Raw genomic sequence first — 16,069 nt, 5'->3', positions numbered from 1 at the left:
ACCCAGTCCTAAACCATCAGGGAGAAACGTCAGAACACCGATAAAAGAGGAAATCCTAAAAGCTTCTAGGTGAGATTCATTGTACTTTCCTTAGTAGCACTGAGTGTGGGTTTAAAAAAAGTGAAGCAGTAATCTTAAAATTTGGAGAGAAAATTATTTGGAACGTAAAATTCTTCTCCAGTCAAATATCATTCAAGTTTTAGGGAAAAATAAAAACGTTTTCAGACACACAGGGTTCAGAAAGTTTACCACCCTCAAACCCTCTCTGAAAGAGTTACTAGACAATTTATGCCTGAAAATTGGTCCAAGACGAAGATGAGCGAGTCAAGAAAGAGTCATGAGCAAGTCAAACAGTGAAGCTTGCAGTTCAGCCGAAGTAAGTGTTATTATTGGAAGATTTTAATGAAAAATTGGAGTTAAAGCCAAGAGAGCCTCAGCTTGAGAGGTAGAGAGGGAGATTGACAAGAAGAGAAAGAGAATAAGGAAGTAAAATACTGCCAACGTTCTTAACTTGCTTGGAGTGAGCACTTAGATCTTGGTTAACTCGGTTAACTCGGTTAACTTGGTTAACTTGGTTAACTCTTAATGTTAATGGAAAACTTTAAGGGTAAATATGTATGTTGAAAAACTCAGATAAACCAGATATAGGCTATGTAACTACTGAAATGTTAGGTTAGCATAGAACAAACAGGACTTAATCCAGCTAATGTCAGGAAAGTGAAAGAACGTAGACAGTAAAAAGCAGGGTGAATAGAAAACAGGAAACAGGCAGAAACCGATCTAAACAAATTAGTAACACAATAAATTTGAGTGAGTTATATTCATTTAGTAAATGAGATTCTCACAGTAAGTTTTTTAAAATGGAAAACAAGCCACGTTGAAGAAGTGGGCATCTGAACATTTCAGAACATATTTATGAGAGACCCAACCTAGAATAACGCAAGAAGTTGAAAATCAAAGAAGTGAAGCTAACGTACTAGATGAATTCGACAAAAGAAGCAAGGAGGCATATTAAAATCAGATATTCAAATCAAATTTTAAGAATTCGGGTTTAAGCCTTAAAAGGACTAAAAAGAGATATTTTAGGCAACAGTATGTGTAGAGCACTTTGCACAATGCTTGGCACATAATAAGCAATCAAAAACTGAAAAATTAGTCATTCCAACTATAATTGCTACCAGTAATAGGATAAGACCAAAGTGGTGCTCAAAGGGAAATTAAACTCATATTAATGAGATATAAACGAAACACAAACAAAGTTAAATAGGCCAGTGAAACCTAAATTGAAGTTTCTAAAGAAACCAATGAAATGTCGTTAAGAAAAAAGACAATATTAGTTAAAATGATAATTGGATGTATTTTAAAACCGTGGAAGTGCTAACATGGAGCCGTGTAAACAGGTTGCAAGCTGGTAAAAGACATCTATTACTTCTGACTTGTTCTGGTCTGCTTTTGACCTGGACTCTACATTGGTTTCTATTTAAGCAAATTGTTTTTTTATTTAAAAAATATAAGCAGTAAATTTTCAAATAATAAAAAAGTAAGCTCTTCCTGATTAGGTGCGTTCAAATTGTTCTGGAACTCCCTCGTAGAAATTCTAAACCCTTCTTTAATTTGCAGCACATTTACACAGCATCTTTGCTTTTGGCATTGCCGTTCTTGAGCTGGTTGACAGCTTCTTCCCCGTCCAAACCAGCTGTCCACGTGAGCATCTAGGACACAGCCACTGGCTCCCTGTCCAGGAGAGGAATTCCTTTACTGAAGTTTTACTTTATGGGAAAAAAGAGAATGAGATCTGAACCCTTCCAAAGTGATTTAATTCCTGACAGCTTGGCCCAACGTTAACGAGTGATAGGATTTTTCTGTGGAAGGCATCAGAGGAGCTTGCTGGCACTGAAATGTTCAGATGCCCACTTCTTCAACATGGCTTGTTTTCCATAGTCCTTCATCAGTAGTTGACTTGATCAACACCGGCCACAAAGCGGTTCTGAATGTCTAGGAGTTTATGTGAAGGAAGAACAGAACTCTGACCCCTCAAGAAGTGTAGCTTGGGGTTATCCATACCTGGAACGCATCCAGGAGCACTAGGGAATTGAGAATTTAATTCCTCAGGCCCAGAAGGTATGCTAAATAGTGTAATTACTTATTATTGTATTTTGAAATTTAAAAATAGAATAATGACTAAATGTGGTTTGGCGTATACATAATAAAATACTATGTGGCTTGTTTATAAATTAATTACATTGGTAACATTATTAAGTAAGTAAAAAAAGGCAGAATACAAAAACATCTGTATAACTATCACAACTTTTTGGAAATATACATATAAAAATATTAGAAATAAATATACTAAAATGTTAATTGTGCTTGTCTCTGGGGTAGTATGATTATCAGTGATTTTTTTTTCTTCTACTCTTTGTATTTTCCATTTTTTCAATAATAAGAATATTGCTATCATAATAGAAACAATTAAATAGAATTTCTTTTTTTTAACTTCAATAAAATGTTTCCAGTTATACTTCTCTGGCATGACTTATGCAGGTGTCCTCTCCCAGGGCACAGCCATCATTTCTGTGAAAAGTCTTCCTCTCAGTAAAAGATAAAAAGCAACTAGTGGCAAATACTTCCCGTATGACGTAATACCCAGAATTCCAACACTCCAGCAAGACACAGAAAAGATGGCAGAGGGCAAACAGGACTTATCCGGGGATCAAATTTCCTTTCCCATCTTTGGCCTCGCTGACCTTTTGCAAGGGTCAGAGAGAGCAATGTCTGGACTGCTAACCCGATGATTTCCACTTCTCTCCCACTGCCCGTCCTGACAGTCTTGTTCTGCTACCGTCCACACCCAATTAAGATAACTGCTTTATAAATTTCCTCTGAAGAAGCTCTTTGAAGAGATGGATTTAAAAATAGCTCATCCAAGGTTATAGAAAAAAAATGTGGGCACAGACGATGGTTCCCTTAGGTCAGCCATAACCTAGTCTCTGATAGTTGATTTACTATAAAGAGATGAAAAGGTAAAGTATTAGTTACATATTTTGATGGGATTGCTTGCAAAGTAGGACACACCTACAACTGACTCAAAATGTCTTTCTTAAAATTTAATGCTATCTAGTGGAATAAAACCAAGAAAAAGGCCATATGAACACAAATAAAGCAATTTTATGGTAGCTTCCTTGTTCCAGGGAACTAGTACCAAAGAATCTTACAGATAACCACTGAAAATCAAAACCGCACACAGACCCGCAAGAACCACCCTCAATACAGCCCCTTCAATGTAAGATGATGCTTGTATTAAAAACAGGCTTTACATTTATTTAGAACTCTTCAGAATGGTTTGAGCATCTCTTTATTTTCTACAAATTTCTCCCTCTGTCCAGAAGAATTACGTTACCTCTGACTTAGAATACTTTTCACAGAATGCTTATAAAGCTAAAGAGGGATTTTATTTAAGCTTATAATTCAGGGTAAGTGAATTGAAGTTAGATTGACAGGCTGAGTAGGTGACATTGTATTAAATGGGTCTCTCTCTTTTTTTTTTTTACAAGCAAGTTAATTTTTATTAAAGCAAAACCCACTTGACCATTTAGATAACATAAATAATAAGTTCAGGGGCCCAGAGAGATTGTGGCCAAAATCTCAAACAGTACAAAAACCCTGCAGATAGATAGGGTCCAGTGTTTCTTTCAGCTAAGTATCCCCTTGTTTAAAGACTGTTGAGCAATAACACTTTGCATACTGTACTGCAACTTTGTCCAAGATTGTTGCTTTACTAATACTACTGTGGGGAAAAAAAAACTCATTATAGTTTCGAAATTCATTTGAATTGCCACTTTGGCTTATTTTAAAGCAAAAATAGCACTCCATTTTACAGGGGAGGAAAGGAAACTAACATTGGTTGAGACCCTGTAATGTCCCAGGCAATACGTTACGTTCTCTAAACATCCTCCAGTCTACGTTCTATTTCTGACTTCTTGTGAGAAAGTTGAGTGCTTTCTACCATTCTGAACCAATGTTCTTTATTAATATTATTCCAACAAGGGTATAAATAAACATAGTCTGTGTAATAAAACCCTAAAACAAAATTGAATTTGAGTGAAATACAGGGGAACCAATTGAAGAAAAGAACTTTTGAACTGCAATGCATGCAGAGAAGCTTTCAAATAGAGCTCATCCTTTCCCTTCACCTGAGCTGTCATGCTGGAGGGAAAATCTATAAATGCAATAGAGTGGAGACGCCTTCAGTCAAAGTACACACCTTGCTAGACATCACAGGACTCATACTGGAGATAAACCTCATGAATATAAATGAATATGGAAGGGTCTTTTCCCATGGCGCATCCCTTATTAAATATCAGAGAATTCATCCCAAATAGAGACCTTATGGGTGTAATGAACTTATTCAACCTCAGAGAATTCATAGTAGATAAAAGACCTTATGGATTTGGCAAATGTGGGATTTTATAGCCAGGCTTCATTCTATATCTTAGTTCAAACCTAAAGTTGCCAACCTGGTTTAATATATTCTGGAAAATATAATAAAACAAATTTTCCTAGATAATGTGAAACGTTCCATTACCTTTAGAGCCTTTTATGCCAGTATTAGTAGTGGGAAAAAAATCTCATTAAAATATAAGACCTCTATTGCCTATGTCCTTACTCTTAGTATTTTTTCAAACTGTAATAAGATCATCTAGGTCTTCATTCTGAATTATAGTAAATATAAATTGAATGCCTTTCTTTATTCTTTTTATCTGAAAATGATTTGCTTATTGCAAAGCAAATATGTAAAGTAACACTCAAAAGTTCCTCCATGCTAATCTCATTCCTCCGTGTTAAAATGTTGGCATATATGCTGCCCTGTATTCATTCAGAAATTTTTCTGTGATCCATACCAAAAACACCCAATGTTAGAATCACATTTTATATACTATACTACAACTCGATTTTCTGAAAACTTAACAACATATTATGAATGTCTCTTCTAGTCTAGTGTGCGCATACAGTATATAAATGTATGCATGTAATTTTCATTTTTATAGTTACTGCCAAATTACCCTTTGAAGAATATATATCATTGTCTTTTTTAAGGTTTTTAAGATTTCAGCTTTATTGAGGTATGATTGATATATAAAATTATAAGATATTTAAAATGTGTATGTGATTTGAAAGAATTCTCTTCATCTAGTTAATTAACACATTCATCACTGCACATATTTATCTTTTTTTTGTAAGAACATTTAAGTTCTATTCTCTCATATCATTCTTAAAAGTATTAAAGTTTGAGCTGATTAAAACATAATTAATTTTATTCTCAAAGCATTCTAAAACAGCTGATAGGAAGGACCATCAGCTTTCCAGCTAAGAAACTTTTTAAAATTACTTTGCTTACAAAAATATTTCTCTTTCTTGACACAAAAAGCAGAAAGTCATATTTAAAAAAATATGAATTAAATATTATTGTGACCTTACTACCTCTAAGGAACAAAGTTGCCTTAAGGCATCTTATTGATTATTAAACTTTTTTTCTGTGTTCCAGCTTCACCCCACTCTATTATAAATAATTGATACGACTGTATTTATAATAAATAGTATAGGAGCTTTCTTTAGAATTAGTCATCAAAAAATAAATGTAAATTGCTATGTTGTCGAGAGCTCTCGCCCCTGGGCAGACATTCCTTCAAATGTGGTTCACATAGAACCACAGTACGGTGGGGAAAACATAATTTAAACCATAGAGAAGTAACACTCCTTTTCAGGGAAATTGCCATGCCATTCTAGATGTTGCTAAAACTATAGAGCTCCTCAAATACCGCTGCTGGCCTCAGAGACTTGGTTATGTCATGATTTTCCTTCATGTAATTATTACTTTAGGAGAGAGTCAAGCGCCATATCACTTTTGTTACTGGAAATGACCACAACTTTGCAACCTTAGAGATGGGAACTCGGAAGTCCGGGGACCTTCTCCGAGGTCCCTCGTAGTTGATGGAGCTCTGGGCTCCCCTCGAGGATGCCTTGCCTCACTAAGATCGAGCCAGTGATTATACAAATTCGTGAAGAATGAGCTTGTGCTGCTAACAGGCTCCTACTGAATTTTTAATAAATGTAAGATCATTTGTTCAAAGCAATGAGACCTTTACAAAATGGTTTTTCAGATTTATCTCTGCTTCTTTCTCTTCAAAGCAAACTAAACTTTCCATTTCACTTGATTATAAATATTTGGGTTTCTAAAGAAAATAGCTTCACTTTTGTCATCTTGCAACAGTTAGAATGTGAAAAACAAAGACAAATGTAGAGTAAAATTGAGTATGTTGCACTTTAAAATAAAGATTGAAAAGAAGACAGTCTAAATCATGTCTCATGATTCTAAATAATTAATTTAGATTAATCTAGAAAAGTTATTAATTTATGACTAATAATTAAGAGAAAAAGACTACTAATCTCATTTCTCACTTGAATAGAAGGTTCTTTTAGTCCATGACAATTCTATCGTTTTTGATTTAATTGTTCACTTTAAAAATGCTCCAAAGCAGATAGATGCCTAAAAGGAGTTATCATATGCATCATTTATAACCTTAGCTTGCTTTGTGGACCAGTAGGCTGAGTGGTTTAATTGGGATAAATGGAGCAAGTAAAAGACCAATGAACCAGTGTGAAATTTTCTTGAACGAGTCAAGAGAGGTTCCTGGTTAATTTACGGTGGTGCAAGAGTATTATGAGCTGCTTCAGAAAGTTATTTATTGTGCTCCCTGAACGATGGATGTACTCTGTAAAAATACAAAACAATAGGCATTTTCTAAACATCTTGGTCCAAAGTCTATTATAAACTGGAAGGTTCGACATAATCGTGCTGACCCAGCACCCTCTTTAGAACTGTTAACTACTAAAATAACCGCGAGCTGAGAATCAGAAGATCTCAATTTCAGTACCAAACAGGTGGTTCGCCTTAGGCAAGCCACTTACCTCTGTGTCCCAGTTTTCTCCATCTGTAGGCAAGTTAGTTGTGTGAGTAGCCATGGCCGAATTAGATGTGACCGGAAATAAATACGAAGGAGATGTAAGAGTTTTAAAGTATTAAATATTTTTATTCTCTCCTACATATCCAAATACCTATTTGACAAGACCCAGTTTTAATCCCATCTCCTTTTTGAAAACTTAGTAGACTCTTGCCATCTCTTATGACGTTTCATTCTATAACTATTTTTTAATGTGCAAAACACCATACTAACGTTTATGATATTATGATACTGTTTTTTATGGTTGGTTCCCTGTTTCCTTAGTTCAAATTTGATTCCCCACCTCAACTGTAAGTATTTTGAGAATAAAGATTATCATGGAGTAGACACACTACACACAGTAGTGATTAAATTCCTTCTACGGAAAAGCCATAATTGTGAATGGAATGTGTTTAAACATTTGTTCATTACCTAAAATCTCTAGTATCACTTCTTTATTTCAGAATTATTCATTACTAAGTAAATGTTCGTCATTAAAAGTAAAATGTTATGCTCTATAAATCTTTGACTTAATACTCTAACTCTTAACGATTCTCTTTTTTTGTAAGGTGGGACATCTTGGGAGCTGCCATTGGTACGGAATGTGGAACAATAGAATCAGGTTTATCCATGGTCTTCCTCAGAGATGGAGAGAGGAAATTATGCACTCCCTACATGGACACGACTGGTTATGGGAACCTGAGATTTTACTTCGTTATGGGTAGGTACACTTTGAATGAATTTTGTTTACTTAGGGCAGATTCTAGGCTGGTACTTATTCATGAGGAAGTAAGATTGTTTGTTATTTAAAATATAAAATGAAAATTTGTGAAATATGAGTTCTACTGGTTGAGCAAAAGCCCGTGGTGCTCACACCAGCTTCAGACAGGCCCTGCTGGAACCATCCTATAAGAGAGCTGGTCCTGGCGTGCCATGACTAGACCTGAAGACAAAATGCCGTAAGACCTTCCTCTCACCTCTCCTTCAAAGGCGGTATCTAAAAAGACGGTGGGAGAGAAGCTAGAAACAAAGCAATTCTTTTGTTCAAAGCCTCTAGCGTCCCAAAAACACAATCATCAAAATGAGTCATTTGTTTTCATGGATATGTCATCATTGCGTAACTCTTTTGTTGTGGGAAACTGATAAAGAAACAGGTTTATAATACTTTATAGCACTTTCATAATTCTCTCTACTTTCTAATATGTTTGCAAACACATAAAGAAAAAGTGTTCATAAGATGCATTTTTCTTCAGATTATGGTAGAGCAAATAAATAGTTAAAAGTTTGGGAAAATACCCAAGGAGGAATTAAGGGTTGAAATTTGTGACCTCTCAAATTTGTCATTTTAGTCAACAAGAGCGGCAGTTGCTTAGTCTTTCACTGGATGTCATTCCAGAAGTGTGAGTAGGTGTCACATGCCTTCCTTTTTGAGTGACTGGAAAAACACAGGCAACACCTGGAAGTTAAAGAGGAAACAAACATTGTCCCTCTTTGATCTTCCTAGTACAGATGTCAGTGCATCAGGACACGCAGGTCTCCGGAGCGTAGCTTCAGCAGTGGCTCTCTCTTTCTCTCCCCTTCCTCATTTCCTTCAGCTCAGAGCAGCGTGGTAAACTCTAGACCGTGTCATGCTCTCAAACACATTGCCTCTGTGGTACCACCTCATTTCCAGTAATGATCTATCTGATAACAGGGAAGTCGTGGATATAAAATATAGTAATGTCATCTTCCTACCAGAGGATATCCTCACCTTGACTCTCAAATGATTTGTATCTTTAAAGACCTGGAGCTCATTTCCTTTAAATGACTAGAATTCAAACTGGCTCTCATTTTATTAAGAGAGATTCCTGGGAAAACTTAAGCCTCCCTCCAAACATTGTAATAAACATTTAGTATGCCCATCTAATTTAAGTATTTTCCCTTATTACAATTTTTGACATAGTATATTTGAATTCTTTATTTTTGTCATAGTGAGTCATAATAAATCAACCCAATTCAGTGCCTTTATGTAAGAAATCAAGTCATCCTTATGTAAGTGCCTTTATATAAGAGATTAAGGCACCTTTAATTCTTTCTGGAGCAAAGCAGATTATTAATGAATCAAAATAATATTGACCATGAGGGAAAAATTCATTTGAATGAGCCCAAAGTACATTATCCCAAAGAAAAGCATCTCCAGTTAGTTTAAAAAATTAATGAATTCCTGTTGAATATAGAGCACTGTGCTGGGATATATGGAGAATACAATTGGGAAAGTAATGGTACCTTCATCGCAGAGTTGCTGATCAGTGAGTTAATACACGCAAAGCCCTCAAAAACAGTGCCTAATAAATAGTTAAGACTCTTATATCTCTGTTTTTATACGTGTAAAAATTACTTAGAGTGCTTGCCCACAAGTAACATCCAGCTATCGGGGAGAATGCAGTGGGCTGCGATGGAATGAAAATGCTGAGAGAGTGGAGAGGAGGCTCTGGGTGACTGTAGTGGAGGGATTAGGGGAAAGCTTCATAAAGGGAGCAACATTTGAACTCAGCCTTGAAGGATGGACATGACTTGAATTTAATGGGAGAAGAGAATGCCAAGCTAACCCAGCATATTGAGAAAAAAAGCATAAGGATAAAGGTACATGACATGTTTGGGGCTGGGTGATTTTCGCAATATAGTTGAATGGAAAGATATAAGATGGAGCCAGAGTAGGGGTTTTCCTTAATATCATAGTCAGGAGTTTGGATTCTCTTTCTCTAGGCTACATAGAGCCATCAGATGATTCCTGTCAGTTTTGTAACGTATTCTCACCCATGTTTTAGAAAGATAATTCTGACAGGAGCATGAAGGAAAGACTGAAACAATCAGAAATTAGAGGACAGGAGACCAATTAGGGTAAAGTTGCCAGATTTAGAAAAAAAGACAGCTATTTCAATTTGAATTTCAGATAAAGAATAATTATTTGTATAAATATTATTGGTGCAATATATTTTATCTGGCAACCCTAAGTTAGAAGGCTACTGCACTAGTCCAAGCAACCGAGGAATTATGGCAGGGATGGTGGTAATAACGTGAAGGAGGGGACAGAGAATAAAAAACTGAAGAGAAGAAACCAACCGAAGTTCACACCCAACTGACTGTGAGGATTATGAGAACAGTATTGGAGAGGACAGGGCTTTCTCTCCTGGGTGACTGGAAGAATGGTGCAATTCTCCAAGATAGGAAGTGTGAAAAATAAATAAATATATAAACTGCAAGTGTGGAGTAGAAGATTTTGATATTAGATATGTTGAGGTTGAAGCTTCTGGAAGGCTATATGAAGATAGAAATTCTACTCAGGAGCTGAATTATGTTTGAAAGTCCTCAGTGTACAGGTGATACTAGAGCCTCTTCTCCCAAGAAGAAGGCAGAGGAAGCAAGGACATGAGAAATTCTTAGGGAGAACGCTCATCTAGGTGTAGGTGGAAGAGAACTAGACAAAGGGACTGAGAAAGGACAGAGAAATGCAGGAGGATGGTGTCATTCTGTGCTAAAGGAGGAAGAGAAGAGAGTGGTTCAGGGGTGGGATGACAGAGAGGTGATCAGCAGTGTAGGGAATGCCACAGAGAGAGAGGTCAGCCAGGATAAGGGCGGAGAACGCATCAGAGACTTTTGAGAGAGTAGTCCCCATGGTGTGGTGCCTGGGAAGCCAAAGTACATAGAGTTAAAAGAAATAAAGACACATATCAATGAAAGAGGACTGCTCCCTTAGAAAGTTCATCAGTAGGGGCGGCCTCATGACCAAGTGGTTAAGTTCACTTGCTCTGCTTTGGCGGCCCGGGGTTTCGCCAGTTCGGGTCCTGGGCACCGACATGGCACTGCTCATCAGGCCATGCTGAGACGGTGTGGTCCCACATGCCACGACTAGAAGGACCTACAACTAGAATATGCAACTATGTACTGGGGGGCTTTGGGGAGAAGAAAAAGAAAAAAACAGATTGGCAAGAGATGCTAGCTCAGTGCCAATCTTTAAAAAAAAAAAGTTCATCAGTAAACAGAAGAAAAGAAAAGGGGTCTGGATCTTGAGGAGAAAGCAGAATCCAGCAAAGATGTTTTTAGGATAGGATTGGACAGTAGGGCAGGATACGGTAGGATAAGACTGGACCTATAGAAAAGACTTTAAGACATTGCAAGCTGCTGGAGAACAAAGCAATATGGGAAGAGATTGAAGATATAATGGAGAGTTTATAAATAATGCCTCATTAAATATGGCACCTTAGGAAAACCAGGGGCTGGTTGTTAATCTAGACCAGATCCTACTCCCTCCCTCTTAGGCCCTACCTGTATGTTCTTCCTGGCTTCATTGCTTGATACATATCAATCTGCTGTGACTACCATGTCTACAAAATTTGCTCAGCTTTCCAAATTCAGTTCAAGGTCTGTTTCCTTCATTCATCCATCCATTCATTTATTCAACGCAGATTCATTGAGGACCAGTATCCAGCACTGTTCTTTGAGCCAGAATGCAGTGAACAAGACAAAAATAACCTAACACACATCATTCATTCATTTATTCTTCCTTCAACAAATATTTATTGAGCATCTCCCAGATGCCCAGCTCTCTTAGCCCACACTGTATCTCTGTTCTCTGAATTCTGACTGCAGTGTTGGCAGCACAACACAGTTTACTGCTAATTATCATTCTTCCATGTATAGTAGTCTTGTTTTCCTTGCTAAATTACAAAGTTTTTGAGGTTGAGGCTTATTTCCCCTTCCAGCCCAGTGTCCTGCATATAATTAAATAACGAAATCACTTTCCTAATATAAATATCTTAAAAGCTGCTTAAAACAGGATTTTAAATATTTTAAAACTGTCCACCTAGTTTTTATTGGAACGTTGTGTACTTTAATTGCTGTACAAAATGCCCTTGGAGTCACACCTTCCCACAATCCATCAAAGGGGATGAAACTGGAGAAGAATCCGTATCTTTCTGTAGGAGCTGCTGTCACTGAAACTTCACAGAACTGATAAATTGCCCCCAGAGGGATCTTTCAGATAAAATCTGTCATCATTTTAAAGTCTTGGCTCCTTTTGGACTTTCTTCTCCTGTCATTCTGGGCTGGAAGAGGCTCCCACGTGTATTTCAGTTCTCTCTGAAAGGCAGGTGGAGTTCACAAACGGTTCTGAAGAGAGCAGAGAAGATTTACGGGGAACAAATTAATGAAATTAGAGATAAGGGGTGGTTCTGTTCCTGTGTCTCTGGGTATGGTGCTCTAAACCCACACTGCCTGTGACCTTTCCCCCTTTTTTTGTTCTTTTTTGGTAAGTCTTTAGTATGTGCTCAATAAAGAAGTTACATTTTTTAAGTAGGAATTTAATTTTTCCCCCAGAGACTGTCGTTTAGAATGGCTTTACTAGTTATATTTATCATTACATTGAAGTATGTAATGAAACACTAAAAATTATATCAGATGTCGAAATCATAAGATTTTCTCTACCAGTTGTTGCCCTTGAACAATCAACATGTATTAGGATGAGGTCTACATTATCACCGTATCTGGCTCTATTCTCAGTTCGGTAAATATTTATTTATTAAATCAGTAAATATTTATTATATGCCAAGTTACATATGTCTAGCAGATGTAAAATGCCAGATTTCAAGGCTTCGCAAATCCCACCATCCAAGTTACTTCTGTTATGCCCTTTCTTGTACTGATGACATTCTGCCTTACTTCACATGACGTCAGTAATTTCTCTCCAAGCTTAGACTCCAGTAACCCAGGTTGAGCTGGAGCCAGACATTTACAATAATTGACGCTTTCTTTCTTTATATACATGGTGAGTCTCAACCATTATTTGTTGATTTTACTAGATTAATTCTCAGAGGGCAACTTTATTCCAGAGTCTTGAGTTTGCCCTACTGTCACCACAGCGTATTAGCAACAGAAATTGCCTGTAGCTAAAAATTAACATTGATGGTGGTTAATTCAAGAACTGGAGAAATTTTTTTGAAAGGTAGTAATAAAATTAAAAGGTTTAATGTTATAAATTTTGGACCTTAGAGATGGAATGTTTGCCAGGAAAGAGATGTACGTATCTACCCTTCTGCTATTATGGTTGGTGCTGTTTTGAAGGATAATGATGAGTGGGGAGAGGCTTCTAGTTGGACACATAATCCTTTAAAATCCAGGTTATGCAGTCAGTTGACAGAAGCCATCCACAGTAAGGATTATTGGCCAAACAGTAAAGAATAGAGGATCAAGGATTAAAAGACATGACATTAATTCGTGGCTTTCCACCAGTTAGTTAAATGATCTTCAGTTTTAGGTACCAGTTTCTCTGTTACTCAGTTTCATCATCAGGATGATCTTAATTACCTCTCAATTCTGATGTTCCATCATTTCACATGACTATAAAGAAGAGTGACAGGAAGTAAGTTACTCTATGTACCTTCCAAAAATCAAATGAAGTACCAAAAGTAAAAACGAAAAATCTAAAATGAACTGCGCTTAAGATACAAATACCTAATATGTGCTAAAATGTTAAAGATGCTATGTGCAACACTTTAAATAACACTACGTCAGAAATCTTTGATTCAGTGAGTCACTACACTTTTTGTAACACCATAAGCAATAGGTTCTGGACTTTGGCCATAAAGACCTCAAACATCAGGAAGCAATGGTTTATTAAAAAGCAGAGCACATCTTTTTAACGTGGGTTGAGATATCGACATGCGGTTAGGGCTCGTTGCAGACTACGATTTGAGTAATCTCGTTAAGTAAGTAGTTACTTTGGCCTTCACAAATGTCAAGACTTTGATCTTTAGTATGGCCAAGCTGAACTATCTTCATAAAATCATCCTTTGAGTCTGATTAACTTTGGTTAGAGTCATTCTTAAGTGACGTCTAGGTTCCATAATTATTTTTTTTATTCTGAAATTTAACACTGTGTTTGACGTGTTTAGGAATGCAAGTTGGTGCTAACAACTTAAATTGGTTGTGCAGGAGGAATCTGTGACTCTGGAGATTCTCATGAAAATGACATCATCCTGTACGCAAAGATTGAAGGAAGAAAAGAGCACATTGCGCTGGATACCCTTTCCTATTCCTCGTATAAGGTACACATGCCAATCTGCATGCCACGTGACCCACCCCCGACCTCCCTAGACAAGTCCAGGCCCAAACCGTGAAGACCATGCTGGGTGCAGAGGATAAATCTCTCTTCTGCCAGCACAGAAAGATGCCAGATTTCTTTAAAAGTGACACGAGCAATTTAACATTCACTTTTTCCCCAATGCAAACGATAATTGAGGTTATATCAGGAAGAATGAATCACAGCCTATCAGAGACAATAAGGTAGAGCCCAATACTCTGACTGACAGTTATTCTTGTCCCCATGAAAGCCCTAAAAGTGGCTTTAATTATGCAGCCTCACAGACTTGCTATCAGGCATAATGAGTATTTATCCTGCATTCCAAGATTTCCTAGGCAGAAGACATTACAAAAGTACAGATTGTTATTACCTTTGCTTTTTTCTTTGCTAATGAGAGCCAGGGGTTGACCTTTTCCTTTTCCTTTTGGATTTGGGACAGGTGTTGGCTCTGGTTATTGGCACACATTTTCAAAATTATCTGTGTTGCTTGTCATAAGATGTAAAATTATTCTTTTCAAATCAAAGATTTATTTGTATGGCACACTCACACGTTCATTATAGATAGCCTCTCCACACTGATGGTACCCTCGGTACTTTAAAGAGCTTGAAGACAGCCAGCATCTAGCATCTCATGGTTTCAGTTAGGAAGACAGGAGATAAACAACGAGGCTAGAATAGGGAACAAACAGAGAAAGTATCCGGCGCACTCCACTTGCCGGGGTCACCCGAGTTATACCATTTGGAAATTCACAATGGACTGTTTTTCCAGCTGTGACTAAGTAGGGTTACACCTGCCTTGGTCCTCTGCATGTCTCAGACCAAATCAATTATGTAAGTTATCACGGATCAATTCATTGGCTCTGGCTGTTTCTGCTTAGAGGTTTATTTTCAGAATACCTCGTTTGGCAAACCATGAGTACTACACAAATCCACTTTAAAAGAGGACTGATGATAAAGTGTAAATGTCAAGTAGATAAAATGGATACACATCCTTTGATAACTTTTAAAGACCTTACACCAATTTATCTTCAGGCAGAGAGGGCCTGATCAGTCACACACTAGAGTTCCAGGTGTCTGCAAAGGAAGAATTCTGAGTAACTAAAACAAATGCCCCCTGAGGACAGCATCTTCTATGTGAAATAACAAATGGAATACACAGGACGTTGCCTGGTGCTTAATAAAAGGCAGTTATGTACATAGTATCTGCAAGACTGAATCTACGAGAATTCACGCAGGCTCACATGGGGAGGATTATGAGTGATTTTGGTTTCCTTTTCTTTGAAGGTTCCATCTTTGGTTTCTGTAGTCATCAATCCTGAACTTCAGACTCCTGCTACCAAATTTTGTCTCAGGCAAAAGAACCATCAAGGACATAACAGGAATGTCTGGGCTGTAGATTTTTTCCACGTCTTACCTGTTCTCCCTTCGACAATGTCTCACATGATACAGTTTTCCATTAATCTGGGATGTGGAACTCATCAACCTGGTAACAGGTAGGAAGCCCTATTTTGTGAATGTGTGAACTAATTAAAAATGAATGCATGGGGGTCGGCCTGGTGGCATAGTGGTTGGGTTTGTGAGCTCCATTTCGATAGCCCAGGGTTCATAGGTTTGGATCCCGGGCACAGACCTGTTCACCACTCATCAAGCCATGCTGTGGCAGCATCCCATATACAAAGCAGAGGAAGGTTGGCACAGATGTTAGCTCAAGGACTATCTTCCTCACACACAAAAAAAGGAATACATGGACTTTGCTATTAAATGAGAACAAGTTCTCAGTAGGTTCTCAGCTGGATTTTTAATAAAATATCCATTAGTAAAATACACACTTTCCCCAAAAGAAAGGTTCTTCAGTTAATATGCAGAGTATGATTGGATAGATTTTAAGTAAAAGTGACTTCATTCTGAGAGCTTGGTCTTAGGTATCAGAGGTGCTTGCACATGCTGTGGCAGC

The 16,069-nt window shown here is 37.3% G+C and overlaps 1 protein-coding gene across 1 annotated transcript in view; it reads left to right on the top strand.

Annotated features, from left to right (window-relative positions):
• Nucleotides 1–16,069, top strand: part of RELN (reelin) — a 461,988-nt gene that overhangs the window by 286,306 nt on the left and 159,613 nt on the right. The window contains exons 12-14 of the mRNA XM_046670156.1: nt 7,568–7,719; nt 13,968–14,080; nt 15,400–15,608. Coding sequence (XP_046526112.1) covers nt 7,568–7,719; nt 13,968–14,080; nt 15,400–15,608 — 474 coding nt within the window. The remainder of the gene's footprint in view (nt 1–7,567; nt 7,720–13,967; nt 14,081–15,399; nt 15,609–16,069) is intronic.

Source organism: Equus quagga, chromosome 8 (assembly GCF_021613505.1).
Source record: "Equus quagga isolate Etosha38 chromosome 8, UCLA_HA_Equagga_1.0, whole genome shotgun sequence".
NCBI lineage: Eukaryota > Metazoa > Chordata > Mammalia > Perissodactyla > Equidae > Equus > Equus quagga.
This window is presented reverse-complemented; position numbering and strand designations above follow the sequence as displayed.